General features: G+C 51.9%; 1 protein-coding gene across 1 annotated transcript in view; it reads left to right on the forward strand.

The window, feature by feature from the left end:
• The first annotated feature begins 684 nt into the window (after nt 1-684).
• Nucleotides 685-22,165, forward strand: part of EPS8L2 (EPS8 signaling adaptor L2) — a 37,971-nt gene continuing 16,490 nt past the window's right edge. Inside the window, exons 1-3 of the mRNA XM_072338578.1 lie at nt 685-1,001; nt 14,579-14,643; nt 15,304-15,359. Coding sequence (XP_072194679.1) covers nt 14,600-14,643; nt 15,304-15,359 — 100 coding nt within the window. The 5' untranslated portion in view covers nt 685-1,001; nt 14,579-14,599. The remainder of the gene's footprint in view (nt 1,002-14,578; nt 14,644-15,303; nt 15,360-22,165) is intronic.

The raw sequence follows: 22,165 nt of genomic DNA on the forward strand, positions 1-22,165 counted from the left end.
GCAAGCGGCAGTCAGCCCACACAGGAGAACTCTGAGCTCCAAACCACACCATCAGACCCCGAAGCACAGCTTTGCCATCCTTGCCGTGTGGTGGCAACACAAAGGATGGATGGGCACAGTGGTGACACCACACTGCCTCCAAACTTCGCCTGATGCCAGCAAACGTTTCATTCCCCTCCTGAGCTATGGCAATCGATTGGCCTCCATCCTCCCAAAGGGAGGTTTATGACTCACAGCCCCCTCCACAGCAAGGTACCCCAGTGGGGCTCCTCTCCTCACCCTGCTCTGCTCTGGGGCCCTTGGGGAGGACGTTTAGCCCTCTGTCCATGCCGAGGCATCTGTCCCAGACCTTTCAGCAGACACTGGGGCGGTGAGAGCAGGCAGGAGCGAAGCTGGCAGCAAACAGCCCTCGAGCGGCAGGGCTGCACAAAAGCTGCCTTGTTCCCCCCACCGGGCAGCACCTCCCCTCCCTCACCGGCGATGGAAAACCCGGCTCAACGCTCTCCTTCATCACCCCCGCCTTCCTCTACCTCCCCCTGGGGTACGAAATGTTCTCGGGCGAGAAAAACCTGACGTTTGACACGTTTCCCACCCCCCCACCCCTCAGTTTTCGCTCGGCAAAGGCCCACTGCCCAGCTCCCTGGGGCCACCGGCTCCTAGTTATTCAGTAACCTGTTGCTCCGGGTCCCAGCTCCACCTCTCGCTGCCTCCACATCCCTCCCCTCCTCTCTCCTCTGCCAAGAAACCTCTGTCACCTGCTCACAGACAACTGGGGCGAGTGGCACGGGGACGAAAGGGCAGCGAGGAGGTGGAGGCAGCGGGACCCCCAGGTCGGGGCTCCAGGTGGTCTCTCTCCTCCATCCCTGGGGCACGAAGTGAAGCAGAGGAGCCGGGCTGCCGGAGAATGGCAGCAGGATTGCGCTAGGAGGGCACGGCTATCTGGGACAGGAGCGAGAGGAGCCGAGGGGACCACTGCGGGCACCAGGGGCTGCTCAGCATCGGTGAGTCTCTCCTTTTGAACCCTGAAACCAAATATCCCCCCCAACCCCTAACCCGGTCCTCCGCGGGGGATTGAGCCACAGGGGGCTGTGATCAGAGCGGGCTGCTGCTGGGAGCACTGTAAGTGTGGAGTTTTATATCTCTTTGGGTTGTTTTTAAGAGTGGGGGGAAAATGTAATCTTTTCCAGCGTTTCTTTTGGGTTTGTTTGCCGTTCTTGTATGTTCCTGCCGGGCCAGCTCCAGTAGGTGGCACTTTCTTGGCAGCAAAATGTCCGTCCTGCGTAGAACAGGGTCTTTATTTCTTGTTCCTAGCAAAGTACGGGCAGTGTGGGATCAAGCAGCTGCTTGCTTGCAAAGATCAGGAATTTCTGCTGCTCGGCACCAGGCTCCTCTGCGAGCTGCTGCCTTTGGTGACCTTGGCAAATTCATTGCCTCGGTGCTGAGCCATCCCTGTGCACGACAGCTTTGCCTTCTATCACCAAGTTCGAGTGCAGCCCTCGTTCCCCTTTCACTTATTTGCTTGGGGAACGCTGGTGCAAACTCCACTGAGAACAAGGCTCGGGGGCAACGGTGTGACCCGTGTTAGTTCTGAATACAGAAAATAACTGTGAGACAACACAGTAGTAAAACACGGTGATCGCCCTACTGTAATTAGGGCAACGGGGAGTAACGCTTGTATTGCTGGGCTGCTCTGAAATGCTGCATGAGGCACCGGTCTGTCAGCAGCTGCTTGTCCAAGAGCCCCTCTGAGCTGCTTCTGTGGCATCCAGCCCTAAAAAAAGGGCTTCTGTGTGTTGAAGGAATGGCAGTGGAGGCTCAGACTGTATCTGACAGCCCACGGAGAGACCCACATGGTACTTGCGAGTGCCACTCACAGCTGAGCATTCCCGGCTCTGTTCTATCAAGCAATCGATTTCTCAGTTCTCAGGGGAAAAATCAGCCCTTAGAACACATACGGGGCAGAGAGCAGTATCAAATCCCTTTAAAACACAGGTGGGGAGGGGGGGGTTGGCATCCACCATGGGAACGCGTCTTTAAAGTGGCAAAGGTCCTTGCTTTGCCCTGGAGGAAAGCAAGGTTTAAATTGGTGTTTGGGATAATGCAGGGTGAGCGTGTAAGTTCATAGGGACAGAGATCCATCAGCGACTCCGATGGGCTGAAGGACTGAGGAGGTTTCAGTTACTGATAGACAAAGAAAGAAGTGAAACAGGAAATGTATGAGTTGGCTTGTGTGGGCTTGAGAAACATCCATATGAAATAAGTCCCGGTACAAGGCTGAGCGCGTGGGGGGAGCCGTGGGGTGTTACACCCCGAGGGCTGGATCACAGAATCATAGAACCATGGGATGGTGTGGTTGGAAGCGACCTTAAAGCCCACGTAGTACCAAGGCCCTGCCACGGGCTGGTTGCTCCCACCCCATCAGGCTGCTCAGGTCTCATCCAGCCTGGATTTGGGCACCTCCAGGCACGGGGCACCCCCAGCTTCTCTCTCTTCTACACACCGTTGTCCCCCTCTGTGTGCTCAGCCAGGGCAGGTTTGTGGGGTTGATGACAACTCAGCCATTTTCCCTTTGCGTGGGACTGAAGTCCAGCCCCACGTCTGTTTCACATAACAGCAGGACTGCTTCCACTTCTGGGGCAGGTGTCAGCGCTCGCCCTTTGGCCCATGAGTTTGATGTCATCATTGCCAATAAAATTAATCACCCTCTAAAAATACTCAAGCCTCACCAGCCTTCCCCAGCAGGAGTGCCAAGGCAAGTCTGTTGACTTCCTGGAGTGACAGAGCCGGCTTCCCACTCTGTATAAAGCTCAGTGCACAGCAGAGAGGTGATCCAAGCAGGAGGAGATGCTGGAGAGAGCTGCTCCTGTGCACATGGATGAGGCATCCGCTGTGCTTGCTTCCTTTCTCCAGGGCTGGGAAGGCACCACCTGCAAATGTGCCATGCCAGGGGGGTTAAGCAAAAAAGCCCTGGTGGTTTTATTTCCTGGTAGCAGCTCGGCTCCATCGGGAGGAATGGCAATTAGGAAGGGAGGGAAGGGTTCGTCCCTGAGAGCTGGACCGGTTTGGAGACCTTTCCCATCCGCCCGCAGTTTCCCAGGAGTGCTCAGCCCTTGTTCCGTGCCCTGAATGCTCCCAAGGGTTTCATTGCAGTGATGCCACTGAGGAAGCAGACCAGAAACTTCCCATCACTGCTGTGGCCAGGCACGCTCTCTTCCTCCCACTGACTGTGGTTACTTGCCTGCACCACGGGCACTAAGAAACAGGGCAGGAAGGGATGGCAGGTAGGATTTCACAACAGGCCTGGCTGTCATGATGAGCAGGTGTGGCACAACTGGGCCCTCATGGCCCACAGCCCCCCTGCCCAGCCTTGCTGTAGGTAAGGCAGCTCCCTGAGTGGCCATTGCAGGAGAAACACTCTGCTTTTAGTGGGGTCTTCAGCACCGCCTTGGGCAGAGCCAGCCAATCCTTTCCTTGTTTGGTTTTCAGTTGAGCCACTGCCCCCCTAAACCTCCCCGTAATGGGAATTGGTTTCAATTTTGTTCTTCCTGCTTCCTTTCTGTCTTTTTTTTTTTTTTTTCCCTCCCTGCTGTTTTATCAGTCTGAGCCTGTACAGATTTATATCCTGCAAAGGTAAACTGCAGGCCTTTTGAATGGCAATAAACCAAAGTTCAGGCAGCCTGCAGCACTGCCAGCCATCGCCAGGGAATTTGGAGAGCTGCAGCAGGCAGGGCAGTGATTAGGATCAAGCCAGCAGGCACACTGGGCTGAGCCAACGCCAGCCTCCCCCAGACTGCTCACACGTAACGGGCTTAGGCCAGAACTGAGACTTCTAGATATGAAATCCTCCCCACCAGGTGGGAAGCTTCCATTGGTAACCCTATGGGAAGAATAAAGCAGCGACCGTGCCCTTGCTCTGTCTGCAATGGAGATAAACACAGAGGCGCCCATTTGCCCGAGCCTGAGATGCTCCTTTCATCACCAAATTCACTTTGTGGAAACACTGAGAAGAGGGGAAGAGAGAAAACTAATTGCGCTCATGACAGCCCATAATAAATCACAGGCTGGAGCCTGCTCTCCTTCCTGACACCACTGCCTCTTAATTATAGCTGCATTCATCTGAGGAGTCAGAGGAGGAGAGCCAGGCTTTATGCAGAAGGGAGCGCTAATTAAAACCTCTCTGTTCCCTAGAAAGATATTCATGCTTTCCTCTGGGGTTATGGACTCATTCCTGGCCGTTCCTGCAGGAGAACCTCTAAAGACAGCTTTCACACAGCAAGGCAGTTCTGCTTGTTGGCAGTGCCTGATGCTCTCAGCATTGCTTCTGGGCTGAGATACGGGACTTTCAACACTCTCTGAAAAGGAAAGTGGAATAGCAAGCACCCAGGCAGCCTGTGCAGGCATGGGTGCTGCTTGCCAGGTGTAAGGCTCCATCATAAGGAATGGCTTCTTGGTATTGTCGTTCTCCTGACTGGAATAGATGGCTTTAGTGGGGCAGATCCGTGCCCAGACCCACAGAGGGCTGCTATGTTACCACACAGGGAGGTGAGCTGCTGATGCACTCTGCCTTTTCCAGCTCCCCAGAATGCAAGCTGAAGGCAGGCAGTGGTACCTCTGCAATATGGGAACAGTGGTTTGCCCCACAGAGGTCAAAGGGCTGATGCTCAAATGGTGTAAGCCAGCTTCTTCCAGCCGGCCCTGCAGTATTTCGGTAGCAGAGAGCACAGGAAGGTCTGATCCTGCATCCCATCAGCTCAGTCTAAGCAGGAAATCGAATTAAAAAGAGGACAGAAAAGCTTTATCTTAGCGAGAAGAGCTGCTGCACTGAGCTAAGCAAGAGCAGGTTGAACTGGATAAATGGAGAGCAAATGGAGCAGAGCTGTGCTCACCACTGGTCTCAGAGCAGGTAACACCCAAGGTGTGGCCAGGCCAACAGCTCCCTGAGCAATCCTCTCCTAAGGGGCAGCACCCACTGCTCCTCCACACTGCTGCAGCTGCTCTGCTTCAAAATAAAGAAGGAAAGGCCCCCGTATGTGTGAGCTGGGTCACAAGGCTCCCAGTGCCCCTCAGCTTGGAAGAGACACGGATGAGGGGCTGATGTCCTCCAGACCTGGCGGTGCTGCCTGCGGCATGGAGACAGTGAATAAGGGAGCAGCTGTTGAGTGATGATAGAGCTGGGGGGCATCCCGTGATGCTGGCAGCTGGCGAGTGCAGAGCCAACAGAAGGAGATGGCTGAGCACACCGTGCAGGTACAGACCATGGAGCGTCGTGCCACGGGTGGTTTGGATGTTTACATGGGTAGGACAAAGTGCAGCGGGACACACATTGGGATGAAAAAGCATAGCGAGGAGTCTTTGCTGGAGGCTGGGAGACTTTGAGGAGAGGGTCCCCCATGTGCCCATCCTCTTCTTGTTCTCTGCTCCAGACACCTACATGGTGCTGATGTGGTATGGCCGGGTTGTGCCCAAAACCTGACACCTGAGAGGTGCCCACCCCCAGCAGGGAGGAGAGCTCCAGCCCCAGGGGCTGCTCGATGGAAGAAATGTAATGCAAGTTTAATCACAGCCTAGGAAGCGAGGACCAAGGCTGAGTGCCACAGTCACATGCAAACTAGACCAGACAGGTCCCCAGAACATCTGCTCCATGCCTGGCAGGAGCCCAGAGACACTCCTGCTCTGCTCCCTGTTTCCAACATCTTGCTAGCAAATGGTCAAAGGTTAGGGGAGCCATCCACAGCACTGGAGCACACAGCAGGAGAGATCTGGGCTGTCACTGCTCTCAGCAGTCCCTTGTGTGTTCCACAGAGCACCGCGTGTGATGCTGACCCCAAGATGATCTGTCTTTGGCCAGACAAGTGCAGATAGCTGCCAAGGTGCTGCATGCAAAGCTGTTCTCTTCTCCAGCACTGCATGGGTGACTGATGCTCAGCTCCTCTTGTCTCAGCATCTCCTTCCCCAACACCTCAAACTAAATTCAACCTTAGCTCAAAACTCCCAGCTTAGCATTAGGACCAAGCTGGTATTTGCTAAGTGACTTTGGTTCCTCTATGTAGTCAGAGGCTCCCTTTCCCTCTCAAAATGTATTCCTGTGCTTTCCGTGCTGGATTCTGCCTTAAACCTAAGTCTGCAGCGGACACCTCCCCTGCTTCCTCTTTTAGCTGTAGGAGAATGCACACAGCCTTTGGCATATGGCTGTGCTGGCCTCTGACACCAACCCTTGCACACTGAGATCGCCCACCTGGCATAAAAGGGCTTTCTTGCTCATTCTGCCTCTCGTCTTGGAGGATCACAGGGTAATTCAGGTCCAAAGGGACCTCAAGGCCAGCTCTGAAACCAGAGCAGGTTGCTCAGGGCTTTACCCAATGGTACCTCTGTGGGCAGCCTCCTGCAGAGCGCTGTGGTTTCACAGCAGAAACTGTGAATCTACCTGCAGAGCTTTAGTCTTCTGGGACTGGAAATGCCAGTGGGACTGCAGACATGCAGGCACTCCTAGAATCATGAAGGTTGGAAAAGACCTCTAAGATCATCAAGTCCAACCCCAACCCACCCTACCGTGCCCACTGACCACGTCCCTCAGTGCCACATCTCCACCTTCCTTGGACACCTCCAGGGATGGTGACTCCAGCACCTCCCTCCCACATCCCGGTGCCTCACCACTCTTTCCGAGATGAGGTTTTTCCTAATATCCAACCTGACCATTCATCACTCAGTGAATCCTTTCTTCCTCGAGGCACCTCAGGAAAGCCCTCCTACACTCTTCCAGCTCTGTGATCGCCGTTGTTTCTCATAGCCCAGCTTACAGACTGCCCTCCCATGCTCCCAGCCCAGCCCTCTGCTGCAGGGACCACATCTATTTTTTCCTCTTTGCCATTGCAAGGTTTATTTTATTGTTAAAACATTTCTGCGTGGTCAGATTAGAAACTGCCATTTCAGTTCCCTCGATAAACCCAACTGCACACATCCTTCTATTCTCAGTGAAACAAAAGGGCGAAAGGAATGGATGTATTTTTTTCTTGTTGTTTTGGTTTTGGAACCGCCTCCCATGGGACTGTTCTGGTAACCGTGCGACCGGCTCTTCCTGCCTCGAAAACCAGCTCCTCCTGGCTTTATGGAAAGCCCAAGTGACAGAAACCAATCCCTGAGCACAGCTGGCAGCCGTCACGCTGTGAAAGCCTGTAGGGTTAAACATGCATGCAGGGGGAGGCCCACCCTTGGCGGGTTGAACAATTAGATGACTGACAGCCAAAGTGCATTTTGGTGACCTCCTCTTTCTGCCTTATGGAAGCATTGGGGAAGGGGCACTCAGTATGAATACCACACACCCCAAACAGCCCAGAATTTGACCCAAGCCCTGTCCAAGGGTAATGGGAGGACGGTTGGACTAGATCATTTTGTACGTCCTTTCCAACCTTGCGATTGTGTGATTCTACATCCCGGGAATCGTGGTGACCATTGTAGCACTGAGCTGGTTAAACCCAAGTCAGCTCACCTTCTTGCAGTGGCAGCAGAGCTCCCACGTGCCAAGTCTGAGCTGCAGTGAACTGTTAGTAAGTGGCCAAAAATACACGGACAGGATATGAGTAGGGAGCACAGAATGGGGTGGGAAGAGGTGGCACCGAGCGCTGCTGTGATGCAGCTGTGAAGGCTGGAAAAGCCTTAAACATCGCGTGTGTTTTTTCATGGGACGAATCTCCTCCCTCAAATCTTCTTCCTCACCCTCCTGGCAAGAGTCAGGGGGTGAGTTTTATGGCAGGAAATGAAAATTAGTGGTGCATTAGCATCCCCGAGCCCAAAGCACAGACGTTTGGGATAGGGATGGGGAGTGCCGTGGGACTGCTCCTCACTGTCCACTCACTTTCTTTGGGGAAAGATACGGCAGCATGACCTTCCCAAGCAGGGAAATAAGGATCTGCTGGGTTAGGTAAACCTAACCGTTGTGCTCTACATATTGCTGCAGCCACAGAGACGTCAGGATGAGCACGCTGAAGTCAGGCTGTAGCCTTGCTGGTGGCAAGCAAGCAGGTGGTGTTCAGGTTTGAGCATCACGGTGCTGGGGCTGAGGCTTTTGCTGGGAAGTGATGTGGAAAATGCTTTTGTTTGCCCATTGGATCTGACAAGCTTTGCAGGTCACCTGTAAAAGCAGTAGCTGTGGAGGTGAGCGTGTAAGAATCATGCGTAGCAGCGTGAGGTGGGGTCACAGCACACCTACACGTTACAGCAAGTGATTAATGAGCTCTCAGTGCACTTGGGTGATCAGCTGAAAGCAACCACCACTGCAGTGAGTAATGCCCTACCCATCCACCCAGCACTACTGATGACTGGACCATGGAACAGGAAAGAAGAAGCATTGTCGCCCTGTTTGCTGCCCCACTGGGGCTGGATCTGCTGAGCTTCCCACCCTTCCCTCTAATGCCTGGACAATCCAACAGAGAGTTGTTCTTGCCCTGCAGTGAGCTTTCTGAGTGCTAGAGCAACCATCCCCTCCCTGGGACTCACATCATGCTTTCTCCTGTTTGGATCGTTTTGAGCCAAGATCTTTTCGTTCGTGCCATTATAAAGAGCTTTCATACAACAGGAGCTCATCTGCCTTCTGCATTTCTGAAGGCATCAGTAAATATTTGGCAGGCTGTTTCTGGGCCGGATTCCCATGCTCACTAAGCCGCAGCCCAGGCATGGTGCACGCTCTGCATGGTGCCTCCAGACAGAGGGAGGCTGTGCAGACGCTGCAAGCCCTGACCTGCTCCATGTTTTCCCTTGGCTTCCGAGGGGCTCCTTCAACAGGGAGGAAAAGCATCAATTCAGGAGCAGTGACTCAGCATAGAATCTGCCTACACCGCTTTCAGAGGGGCACTGGAGTCAGTTTCCAGTTCTTTTTCCCAAAGATCTTGGAGATTGCGGCTAGTTTTGCATTTTCACTGGATATTTATAGAGCAAGGCACCGTCTAGACTTGCTTTTGGGGTGATCTACCTGCTGGCAAGAGCAGAAGAACTGCAAGTTTGGCTCAGCCTGAGCAAAGAGCCTCCCGCACTGCTCTTTGCTGGCTCTATAGTAGGCACTGCATGACCCCAGGGACCACTGGTGCCAAGCCCAGCTGCCTGACAGGCACATGGGTGTTCCCTTCTTGCTGCTGGAATCGAGCCTGTTTTCTCAGGAAATACATTTTAAGCACAAATCGTTGTTCCTGAGGAGGTTAGGGAACAAGGCCTTGGGTGTGATGGGTATAAATCTCATCCTGGTGCTTTGCAGAGCACAGGAGGGCACGGCACAGGATGGGGGAGAAGCTATTAAACTTGGGGCCCATCCAAGCTGGCAGAGGGGTGGCTGTAGATCTGAGGTGCCTCAGTCTGTAAGAGTTGTTCTGGAGGATCTCTGCAATGGGAAATATCCCCTGTGCAGAGCAGCGGGTGTTCCATCCCAACACCCCACAGGTTGTACCCACTGCCTGTCACCCTACCAACCGGAGAACACCACGTGCTGTGCACAACTCAACCCTACACACCCATTCAGGCTCACCTCTTCATCTGGAGCTGGCATCTTCCCAAAGCAACCTGTGATCCCAAGTACCTCCACTGCTGCGAAGATAAATTGAAAGGTGGCAGGGATGCTTTTCAAAGCATCTCAAAGAGCACAGATGGAAATGGAAAACCCCCGGAGGTGAACCCCACCAGGCTATCCAGTACCAATTGGATGTTTTCCCCTTTTCAACACAGAAATCACCAGCACCAGGTTAAGACCATGGAGTTCACTGAACCACTATGACTTGCAGGGCTTGATTTGCACGCGGGGTGCAGCCCTTTCTATCTGTTAGTATCCTTCAGTCTTCTGTTGGCATGCAGGGAGCTGGAAGGATGCCCTCAGGGCCGGCCTGTTTTGTGGACAATACAAGCAGGGCAGGATACGTGTATGGTGGTGCCTGTCCTCCCCCTGATCTGGTTCGTACAAGAAGGCTGAGCTTTGCAGGACAGTCCATCAAACAGCTTTTGTCAGTGTGACGTTCCCTTGCAAGAAGAGCACCCAGCAGCCCTAACAGATGGTGCTTTGTTGTCCTGGGAAGTTTAAAAGATAACATCATGTGGGCGCACAGCTAATGTTTCGAAGCCGGGCTTTATGTTACTTGCTGAGGCTTTTGCTAATCTAGCATTTCTGCCTGGCGTATCCAGTTGGCTCCATAGATCTGTGCTCCAGGCCCAGGCAGAACCCTGGGGCAGCCTCTCCGTCACACACATTTCACTGCTGCCTGAACAAAGCAGTTCTCACCACCACCACCTTTATGTTGGCTTGGTGGGGTGTGAGAGGACCATTAGTGATTTAGGCTTTAGGCTATGGATATCAAACCTTATGTGACTCCTTTTTGGTTACACACTGGTTAAACCAGCAGGATGGGTCCAGGTGGGAAAAGACATTTCAGTTCTAGTCTGTGGGCATCGTGGCAGATTTCAGTGGGACAGCTGATGGAATCAAAGACAAGACCCATGAGGAGAAACACTCCCAAGCACTGGATGCTGCTGTTGGTATTGGCTTGAACAGCGATTGGGATGAGGGTAATTACGGCCCTAATGAGACGTGAGTATTTCCAATTTTGGAGTCATCCAGTCTTCACCCAGAGTTCAGAATTTCTCACGACTCCTTTCCACTGGCTTGAGAGCAAAAATAATATGTGATCACAGCAGATGGATGGAAAGCATTGCTGATAAAAAGGATGAATGGCAATCAAAGCAATCAGCCCACACAGAAGAGAGTCGTTATTCTTTCCCTTACAGCTTTTCCACTCTTGCAGGGCTACAACTCCCTCTTCAAAGACTCAGAGAAAGCCAAAACAATGCATGGCTCTCTTCCATTTACCGGGAACATACAGAAGTGTAGCACAGACAACAATGACAGGCTCCTGTCATGACTCTGTGTGCGTCTTTGGGAGGATATTTGATGTCCGGAAAGTCAGGGAGGGAGACTTCCTTTGCTTTAAAGCATGGCACTTCACCCACCTCGGTGTCAGGGAAGAGGTGGAGTCGCCGTTCCTGGAGGTGCTCAGGAAACATGAAGAGTGGCACTGAGGGACCTGGCTTAGCGGGCATGGCGGTGATGTGCTGATGGTTGGACTTGATGATCTTAGAGATCTTTTCCAACCTTAAAGACTCTATGATTCCCTATTTAGGGACATGGTTTTGTGGGCATGGTAAAGATGGGTGGATGGTTGATGCATCCCAGGGTCCTGAAGGAGCTGGCAGATGTGGTTGCTGAGCCACTTTCCATCATATCTGAAAAGTCATAGGTGTCAGAGTCCCCAGTGAGTGGAAAAAGGGGAAAAATCACTCCCATTTTCAAGAAAGGGAGAAAAGAAGACCTGGGGAACTGCAGGCCGGTGAGCCTCACCTCTGTGCCTGGGAAAGTCATGAAGTGGATCATCCTGGAAGAGATGTTAAGGCACATGAAAGATGAGGAGGTGATCCACAACAGCCAGCATGGCTTCACCGAGAGCTGGTCGTGCCTGATCAATCTGGTGGCCTTCTATGATGGAGCGATGGACAAAAAAAAGGACAAGTGGTGTCACCTACCTGTTCTTGTGCAAGACCTTAGACATGGTCCCACACCACATCCTTATCTCTAAGTTGGAGAGATATGGATTTGAAGGCTAGGCTGTTCAGTGGGTAAATAATTGGTTGGTTGGCTGTAGCAGGAGGGTTGTTATCAACAGCTCTGTGTCCAGGTGGGGGTCAGTCACAAAGAGGTGCTCCCCAGGGCTCCATCCTTGGACCGGTACTCTTCAGTATCTTTATCAGTGACATGGACAGTGGAACTGAGTGTAACCTCAGCGAGTCTGCAGGTGACACCAAGCAGAGTGGCATAGTTGATACAATAGAAGGGAGGGACATCATCAAAGCCAGGTTGGATGGGCACGCGTGAAGTTGCAGACTGCCTTCTTCAGAAGGTGAAGCTCTCTCAGCTCTTTCTTCCTCTTACTCAAGTCTGGCTGTCTCTCAGTTTCGCAAAGTAATTATAAAGGCTCCAACCCCTCAGAAGAGTGTCCTCCCCCAGTCTGCCAGCCAGGATTCAATTAATATCTGACAATTTAAATGGAATTAAAAGATGTGGCGTGAGGTTGTGTCCCAGTTTGACTTGGCCATCCTCACACCACGCCCTCTTTGCAATTAAAGCAAGTTTGAACGTGGTCCTCGCAGCAGCAGCAAGAAACAGGCAAAGGTTAAATACTGAGAATAGCACTAATAAATAAAAAGCAGGGAGCTTAAGGACTTGCTGTCTTGGTTTTGTGCCCCAGCTGGGATGCAGACACCGTGGAAGTGAGGGCAGCCTTTCAACAGTGATGGCAAAGGGAAGGTTTCATTGGAGTTTGCTGTGTTATGACCACGGAGATGAAGCAGGAATCACTTTGTGTGTCCAAAGGAGCAATATGCAATCAGCTGCTTGCTGAAATCAGCGGTGCTGATGCATTTCAGCTTCTGCCTGACATCCTTTGTGCTTCCTGTTGTTTCTTGTCTGGGGCCTGGCAGCAAGCTCTGAACTCCACCAGCCAAATTCAGCAACCTGGAGTAACCTGGATTTCAGTCCATTAAGGACGCAGCCTTGGGGCAGTAAGTGAAAGGGGGCCAGAAGTATTACATTAATAAGCAGAAACACTCCCAGCTCTCATCATCAGCCACGGGACTAAAGTGCTCAGACAAGTAAACAGAAGAAGGCTGACTTTATTAGAGCACGTTCCCTTTTCTAGGTATCTCATGCTAATGTACAGGGAGATTTGAGAGATAGGAACCATTTGAGGACTGTAAGAGGAAACCAGCAGACAGCTATTAACAGAGGAAAAATTCACAGGTACCCAAGCCTGGGTGCAGGGACGGGTTTCATTACTTACAGAGAGGCTGGCAGAACACCAAGTATCGATTCTAACATCTGTATGAATTAATATTGACATGCACGGGGGTGGGGGCGGGGGGCTTTGCTGTCCACCAAAAGAAATGGAAATAGGGAATTTAATGTGCTTGGAAGCAATTCCTGCCGGTGCCTTTGCACTGAGGAGCATCGCTGCGATACAAGGCAGGCTGCAAGCTGTAAGGCTGAGCCCAAAACATGCCAGGGACCCCCCAGAGAGAGTCTGTCTTGCCACAAACACATCTCGCTGGCACACACTCAGTGAGAAAGCTGCATATCTGCCCTGACCTCAGGGGTAAAATGCACAGAGCAAAGTGAGTGCTTCCAACATGAGGAATAAAACCGGATACGTGAGGAAGCCAGGGCAGCCCTACCGATGATACAACAAGCCCTGCAGCACACAGTCAGCCTCCAGTGGGGAAATCCCAGACGTCAGGGATGACTCTGAAGTATTCCCCAGGAATTGCATACACCCTGGCCTTAGTTCAGCTGAGAAAAAACTAACAGGGTAACTCACAGCAGCCTCACGGAACACGCCACCCTCCTTCAAAGGTCCCATTGCAGGAGCTCTCACTGAAGACACAGAGACCTTCCTTTAGATAGACAATGAGTGTTTTTAAGCCATTCAAACTAGTTGTTCAGGGAAATTGTGGATGCGTCGTCTCTGGAGGCGCCCAAGGCCTGGCTGGATGGGGCTTTTGGGTGACAACCAGCCCGTGACAATTGTTGGGGCTGGGAAGGCTTTAAAGTCCCTTCCAACCCAACCATGCTGCGGTTCTGTGATCTTCAAGGACTCTTCCAACCCAACCATGCTGCGGTTTTGTGATCTTTAAGGACCCTTCCAACCCAACCATGCTGCGGTTCTGTGATCTTTAGGTGTCTTCCAACCTGACCATGGTTATGTGTGATCTTTAAGGACCCTTCAAACCCAACCACTCTGTGTTTCTGTGATCTTTAAGGCCCATTCCAACCCCAGCCATTCTACTATTCTGTGATTCTATAACTCCGTGTGTTCTAACAACCCTAGAAAGAGGTGAGTGGGGTCTGATCCAGGTGAATGAAAAAAGAGGGCCTGAGTGCCCATCCTTTATGCAAGTGCCTCCTAAGTTCTTAATTTAATTATTGAAGACTTCTTCTTGCTTTTCCTTCAAACTGTGCAATGGAGCTAAGGTCGATAACTTGGATCCCAATGTGAAACGTCCTGAGTTTTTCTTAAACCTTGTTTTTCTTGCCTATTTCCTCTTGTAGTTCTGCCCTCAGAGCAGTGCCTGCATCTCTCTCAAGCACTTTTATTGATAATTCTTATTGCAAAAGAGGAAAAATTCTCTCCGAACTAAGCTTGCCTGCCTCTTCCCAAGCAGCCAGCCAGCACAGTAATAAGGCTTCCTCGAGTCTGTGCAGAGCCATAGGCAGGACTGCTTTGGTAGACAATGGATGTGCTGGAACACCACCAAGTTTGGGAGTGCTTGGAGGGGATGGGCAAGAGAGGAGAGGTGGAAATAGGTTTCAGGAAGGTTATATCGTCTTCATCTAAGCCCAGGTCAGAGCCATGGGGCAGTGAATGGCCAGAAAACCCCACTATGCTGCTCTCACCTGCTTGGGAACCCCAGATCAGAGTCAAGGCATCACATGAACCAATAAATCACCTGAAGGTGTGAAGGCTGTTTTCTAACCTTGTCTCCTCTGCTTCTGTTGAAGCTGCCCGTCCTGTGAAGCAACATGAGTCTCAAGGGATCCCTCAGCAGCAGCCCTGGCTCAACAAAGTAAGGATCTCCACTCTGCGGGCAGCACTCCTTCCCAGTGCCCAGGGGGATGCTCCTTGTGGTCCTATCTTTCCCCCTAAGTGCACAGGGTTTGCTTCACCTTTCCTGGGTTCCTCACAAGTGAACACCACGTGAGATGCGGAGATGGGCCTTACAGGGGATGTAACCCATGCCTGGAGGCTTGACATCCCCAAAACTCAACTGTTTCATACAGAATTACATCCTCCCACAATTGTGCATGGGACGTGGGCTGTACCTAAGGGCTTGCTTTAAAGGAGTAGGTTTAAAACATGTCCACAAACAAGAGCCCTGAGCCCCACTGCTTGGGTTCAGACAGACTCAGTTCCAAGGAGCTGCCTCCTTTTCCCTGGCCTCCTCCCCATAGCAATTCATTGGGAGTACTGTTCTTAACACAGCCCTTCCAGCAGTGATGTGCTCCCAGGGACACAGCGATGGGCTGCCCTGCTCCTCTTTCTGGCTGTTGGTTTTGGTGACATGGGCCCGTGGTGTGGATAACAGCTAGGGTTGCAGAGGGAGCTGCAGAACTGTTTGCCTGGCAGCACCTCCAATGGGTGTGACGATGAGTGCAGGGCTGGTTTCCCTCTAGGTTGCTGTGGAGTTGCACTGTTGATGTTGATTTGTGCCTTCCTTCTTTTGCAGTGGCAGCATGGGCAAAGCAGATGGAGCCTCCAAGCTGAGCGCAAAGGACCTGTATGGTAAGTGGTGCCCATAAACATGCTGGTTTGTCTCAGGTTTCCTACAGCAAGGGCACCTCTGGAGGTCTGGACACCGTTGCTGGGGAGTTTGAGGCCAGCAGTCCATCATGTGTGTCTGCACCTATGTATGGAGCATGGACTTTATGCCACCATGTCCCACGCTGGGCATGGCTGTGGTTCCATGAGAACAGACAAATCTATGCAGGGCATTGCTTTTCTCTCACCTAGATCCTCTCCAGTTATGTTAGCAAGATAATTTGATAAAGAACCTAACAAAAGAAAGACTGTCCCCAGCAGGTTAATGATTATACTCCTTTAACTACTCAGTGAACCGTGACAACTCCACTGCCCTTTGGCTCTTTGGAAACAGAGAGGATTGGTGGGATGGGTGCTTGTGCTCAACCCAATCTCCCACCCTCTGGCTGTCAGTGCACTTGGCTGGGACTGTCATTGGCTGTGGCAGCCCCTTGTCAGAGAGTTTGTCTTTGATCAGAAAGCTCCTTTTGCTGCTGTGAAGTGAGGGCAGCTGCAGGAAGTGAACTGTGGGAATAAAGGTAGATGAGGAATTTGGTGTTACTGACCAGAGGTATCTGTCACCTCAGTGCTGCATGACGAGCAGCTGCCAAGATTCATTTCTTTTTTACATGGACACACCTCAAAAGCAAATCTCAGATCAAGAGCAGGACACCTCTCCCACCAAATTCCAGCAAACCTGAACCGAGGACTGTAAGGCCAGAGGCCAAACCCTTGAGAGGAATAAATCACCTCCCTTGATTCCTCCCTCACCTTGGCAGCCCTTCACCGGCAGCTGCTGTTGGCTCTGCCCCTATGCACAAGCACGTCTGTCTGTGGGGTTTCTTGCCTGCAGAACGTGGGACCCGCCCCACTCATTCAACATTCCTTCTCCAAAGGGCACTCAGCATGTGTGAAAGCAGCATTCAGATGTTTGGGTCTCCTTTCTGCTTGCATCGTCCTCCCCCAAGCAGTAATTTCTGCTGGGAGCTGGGGGTGGAAGGCAGGCGAGAACTAAAATTCCAGGGAGAATTATGTTTCATAATGAAACAAATCACATCAAGCTGAGCTGGCCTTGATTATGTGATTGTGGTGCTGCTAAGGGACGTTTTGGAGCTTATATTTCCATTTTTCTCCTTTGCAGTCAGGCAGGACCCTCAGCCTGTGCACACTGCTGGGCATCCCAAGAATGAGCACAACAAGCCCCAAATCCACAGCACTTTAAAGGCCTCAGGTTGTGCCTGGAGAGGTTTAGATTGGATATGAGGGAGAATTCCTTCGTGGAGTGAGCTGTCAGACATTGGAACAGGATGCACAGGGAGGTGGTGGAGTCCCCATCCCTGGGGATATTTATGAGATGCATGGATGTGGTGCTTAGGGATGTGAGCTAGCAGAGGGCTTGTAGTGTTAGGATGGTGGCTGGACTTGATAACCTGGAAGGTCTTTTCTAACCTCAGTGATTCTACCCATGCTGGTCCACAGAGGTGACAGTGGTGGCCCAGAATGGCTGCCCTTGTGCCACAGCTGGTGTCTTTTTCACTGCGGGGAGCACAGAGGGATGTAGAAGGATCCAAATTGTCAGGGAACTCTGCACAGAAATGGCTTAAAGCCCTGAGACGGCTTCCCCCATCCCCAGCCCTACCAGAATCCTAGGGCATTCAGCTATAGAGCTGCCTGGCTGCCATGACAGCAGATGCTCATCCTTCCCCTAAAGGGAATCACATTTGCTCAGCTCCATATTCTGGAAGAGTCCATGACTGCCCATACAGAGAGAGAGCAGGGGGAATGGCTGGCACCTATCAGGTTGCCACCTTACCCAACGCACAGCAAGCAGCAGAATAAATGTTAATGCATACCATAAATAAATTAAGCTGCTTCTCTGCTTACCAGTATGTGCCCTGAACCTCGCTGGAAGGCAACGGGGGGAAATGAGTGTGACAGGAGGAGCCGAGGGAAGGGCTGGGAAGGAAGCACGGTGTTTGCTATAGCTTGCCACCCCTTGCTGGGGTGGTCACCATGAGGAGATGAGGAGATTAAAGATGACAGCAGGTTTCACGTGGGGCTCACTTCTATGCTGTGTCTGTGTGATGCTCGGCTGCTTCCCAGCACCCTGCCAAGAGCCCTCTGAGCTGCACATCTTCTTCCTGACACACGTTGCTGGGAAAGACCCAAACGTGGTGCATACAGGGCTGGGAAATGGCCAAGCAGCGTGTGTTAGGCTACAGAAACACAGACTTGAAAAGCTTCAGTCTGTGAGGCGTGATCACTTGACACTGCACACCTCCTGTAACCCAAGAAAGGCTCCTGGGCTGTAACAGGACACGGGATGCTAACACAAAGACAGGAGCTGCTCACACCAGGACAGTGTGGCCCTGGGATGGGTATCATCTGCCTGGGGAGCTATGGGGAGAGGGGCTGCACCAACAAGATGGTGGTGAAGGAGTGAGTTGTGCTTAATGGTCACAAAACAGATCCTGGACTCCACAGAGCTCTCTTATCTTGTGCATGGAGACACGCAGGAGTTGTGCCAGCTCAGGAACAGTCTCAAAGGCAGAAAGACAGAAACACAGACTCGATACAGCCCATTTCCTAAAGCTGCACTGTAAATGTGTGTTTACAGCTGATGGCTGGGCACAGTGACCAACAACAGGGTCATTAGTATTGGTCATTGTATACCACAGCTGTGCCAATCTAGCTGGCCACACCGATCTGCTGATCTGCTCCTGCAGCTGTGGTTCCCCCTCTCCCCCACTTACAGCCTTGAATAGCTCCCTTGTCTGCCTCCGTGTGCCACTTCAGCAGCCTTTCTTCACGTCCCCTTTCCCACCCCAGCTTCCAGCTTCAGCTGACGTGGTTCCTCTCCACCCTCGTGGGGTGACCCTTTTCACTTAAAGCCTGGAAATGTAATACTTCAGCTGGAAACGGGGCTGGAAGAAAGGAAGGAAACCAACATTCCTGTTGGCTCCTGCATCAAAACCCACCCGTGGCTCAGTGCAAGAGCAGCGCTATTGGCTGGAAAACTGCATGGCTGGGGGGTCGACAAAGAGGCATTTCCACCTCTGGCATATCCCACCCAGTCTTGATTGTAAAGGAAAAGGGAATACCTCTCCCCACCAGCTTCTCAATAGCCCAATTATCTTCTGCTGAGCAGCCCTTGGGCATGCCAGCCACAAGCAGGCAGTGTTACTTGGTGCACGCAGGCCTTGCACAACCCACAGGCTGTGTCAGGCTTTTATTTGCTCTTCTGGAGTGCAGTGTGTCTTCAGCTGGTAAATGAGGAATGTGAGCAATTGGGCTTGAGCTTGTGGCAAATATTAGGCATGCTAAAGAGGAATTCAGCCTCTGGACGGCAGCTGGCTGCCAGCACTCTATCAGTGCTGCCCGGGTCCATTCATACCCCTGTCAGCCCCCAGTATCAATGAGAGCCTTTTCATTCACCACATGAGTTTCACATCCCAAAAGGATCCTGCTTTCCCCGCTTAGCAGGAGGCCTCGCAATGCCACACACTTCTGTGTCTGTGCAGACCAATCTCCCTCTTACAGCTAAGCAGGATCCTGTGGGATGGGCAGAGCTGCACACTGCAGATGCATGATGGTGCTGCCCGATCAGATCTGGCCTCCTGCTGGGATCCTGGGGTGCTGTTTCGTAAGGCTGCTTTATAATGCAGGCCCAGCAAGTCTGCATAACTGCTATTAGCATTCCAAGGCATTTGCTGTTTCATTTCTCCTCCAAAGAGCTGTGTCTTGACCTGTTAGTTTGGCAGAAGGACCAGTTCATGCTACATGGGAAGGTTACTATAAAAAGCATGCGTGCTGCTAGATAATATATAGGTAATATAAAGAACTGGCAAACTCCAGAAGGCAACGGCCAGGGCTTTCCTTAAGCTGCTGTAAAGGATACAGAGGCTGGAAATCCCCTGCTTCATGTGCGCCCTTTCCAAGAGCTCTGAAGCAAAGCAGCAGCTCTGACTCCTGGCTCCCTTCTAAGTCCTTGCAGGACTCAGCTCGTGGTCCCTGTTGTCCTGTGCTGACCGCTCCTGTAGCGACCAGATGCTCAGTAACAGCCATGCTCTTTCCTGCCTTGCCAGCCATCTCCCAAAGCTGGGCTTGTTATGCTTTGGTTCCCTCCTAACTGTTTCATTGATGAGTTGCTCATCCCCCACATTTTCTGCAGGGCCTTCTGCCCAGCAACAGCAGAAAACAAATAGAAGGAGATACGGGGAGGATGAGGGAGGATCCGGTGTGATAACAGCTCCCTAATTAAGCAGAGAAGGATGTGCACAGAGGAGAGGTTGGAGCCTCCCCAGCCCTGCTGAGACGGAAATCTGTCACAGAGGCTCCTGTTGGCACCACAAGCAGCTTTGGCTCCAATGTGCACCAAGAGCAGGGGTGAATTTTGTCTATAGCAGCAATGAGAATGTAATGGATGGGATGAGATCGCATCTTGGGCCTGAGCTTTGGGATTCTGGTGTGAGCGACCTCGTGCAGATCAGCCAGTTGGGGGAAAGGAGCGCTCAGATCCCCAGGAATGGTTTGTGTTTGCTTATCCCACTGATCTGCTGTGCGCATGAAGCACCCAGTCGAGGGAAGCGTGGCCCAGCTCCATGGGGAAAAGGGCTTTGCATGGAAATGGGGAGGGAACCCGGCATGTAGGGTGTGCTTTGGCTTCCCATAACACCATTCTTCCAGGATGCGTATTGATCCTACTTCTTTTTCTCCATCCTGTCCCCTCACTCATGATCATAAAGCCAAGCAGGATGATCTCCCTTCCAAGCAGCATTTTGGCCTGTTGTCACTGGCCTGTTGCTCAGCCCAGCCCCCAGTTTTCAGGCCATTTTGAATGGGTAAAATCCACACTGTGGTGGTCTCAGCACTTCCCATTTCCTTATCTGCCCACGGGTGCTGGTGGAAACACCATTTTCTGTAGTGCTGTGTGCCCGCAAGATATTGGTGGCAGATAACATTCTTCAGAGAACAGCTTTGCAGCTTCTCCCACGCCTGTAGGTATGAGGCAACAGTAAAGCCAGCTGCTTAGGAATGGGCAATGATCTTCGTGCTATGAGAGATTTTTCTTGCCTGACACCAAAAAGCAAGAGACAAAGCTCTGTTGTTTCCTCATCTCTTTGGCTCTCCTTGGCAAGCAGGAGGGGAAAAGTACAGCAGTGGTCACTGTGGGGCTCACGCCAGCTTTTATCACCTTCAGATGTTTGCTGTACTCGTGCCACAGTCCTGGAGCAATCCTGCTCTTTGCAATCCAGCCTGTGCTGCACCCAGCAATCCTCCACCATAAGGTCTGACAGCGGCTGCCAGCTGAAAACCATCTTTAAGTTGCAGTCACTGTTATTCATCGTTGGCGATGATGCAAATTCCCTGCCTGCTGAGGGCTCAGTATGGATTGGGTGACACCTCGCCACGCTCGGGCCTTCTCCATTGCAAGATGCTGTAGAAATGCAAAGTATTTCCAGCATGAGTGGTGTCAGATGAACCAGGAGGAGATGTGCCAGTGTTCTTTCATACAACCTCTCAGGCTGAGGTGGCCTAAAATTGCTTATTTTGCAATTTACAGCCTGAATCTTTGCTTCTTCCTGCATTAAGATGAGATTGCGACCCCACCTTTCAGAGCTGGAGCCGCCTGCCTGCCCCACTGTAAAGAAGCTTGGTTTGCAGCCTGACCACTTCAGCCTTTTCCACTCCCTTTTAAAAAGGAGGGGACGGGATGTCTCAAAATCGAGCTTTGTCTCCATCCCACACAAGACGCGCTGTTCTCATTTCCATCGGTGTCATCTATTTACATGAGAAGTGCTCGGTGAGGAAATTGAGGTTACTCAGAGGGAAAAAAAAGTACCTCACATCAGACACAACTCCCCGCAGACATGTGTTGCTGTGTGCCCTATCCCAGATCCAGATTTTGCCCCACATCCGAAGTAGGGCAGCCTGCAATTAAAACACCCAGCAGACTGAAAATGGCATTGACCCCCTCAGTGTAAGCCAAAGGGCCATGCTGGAAGATTAATTCCTGTACTCGGGGTCATCTCAGGAGCTCGTGGCTGAGCTGGGAGCTGTGCATGGTGTTCAAAGGTCCTCCTGGTGTGCAAGGCAGAGCCTCAGCCAACACCCCTACCAATGTGCCCAGTAGAATGTAGTTCCTACCTGTGCACAGCAGCGACTTTGGTGCTACCAGGAATTAGCTGTGGAAGCAAAGCACGCTGTTGTGTTTTCAGTGACAGGCATTCAGGTGCAACGTGCAAAGTACACAGTCGTCCAGCCACGCTGATGAGATGTTTCATAGGCTTCAAAATAAAATGCATTAGAAAGCTGTATTTGTCAACCCTGACCAGGCTTCAACTGAAATCACCAGCATCCCTTTTCTTTTCCACCTCTCTGGGCCTCAGTTTGTATGTTTAGGGTGCTCCTGCATCTGCAGGCAGCTTTGCTGCCCTGTGTCTTTGGAGAAGCACAAAGAGGGGCTCGATCTGAAAGCTCTCCTGGTCTAGCAAAGGTGAAAATCCCGAGTTAAGTCTCAAGGAAAACAACCCTTCAGGGCAGTGCTTGTTCTGGAGAGACATCTGCTGGCTGGAGAGGCACTCGATAGGAGCCAAGCAGGAATAAACATCTCTCTGAGACACCGGGGAGTCTAAAGAGGTGGAACCCAAAGCAACGGAGCTGTGGACCTTGGCCCAAGCATGGCAGGGCATGGGCTGAGAGCTCTAAGCGGATCACCAGCAGTCTCAAATTCTTGAGGGACGTGAGCTTGTTCAGCCAGTAGGTGAGCAAGCGTGGGTGTGCTGGCTCCA

Source organism: Excalfactoria chinensis, chromosome 5 (assembly GCF_039878825.1).
Source record: "Excalfactoria chinensis isolate bCotChi1 chromosome 5, bCotChi1.hap2, whole genome shotgun sequence".
Classification (NCBI taxonomy): domain Eukaryota; kingdom Metazoa; phylum Chordata; class Aves; order Galliformes; family Phasianidae; genus Excalfactoria; species Excalfactoria chinensis.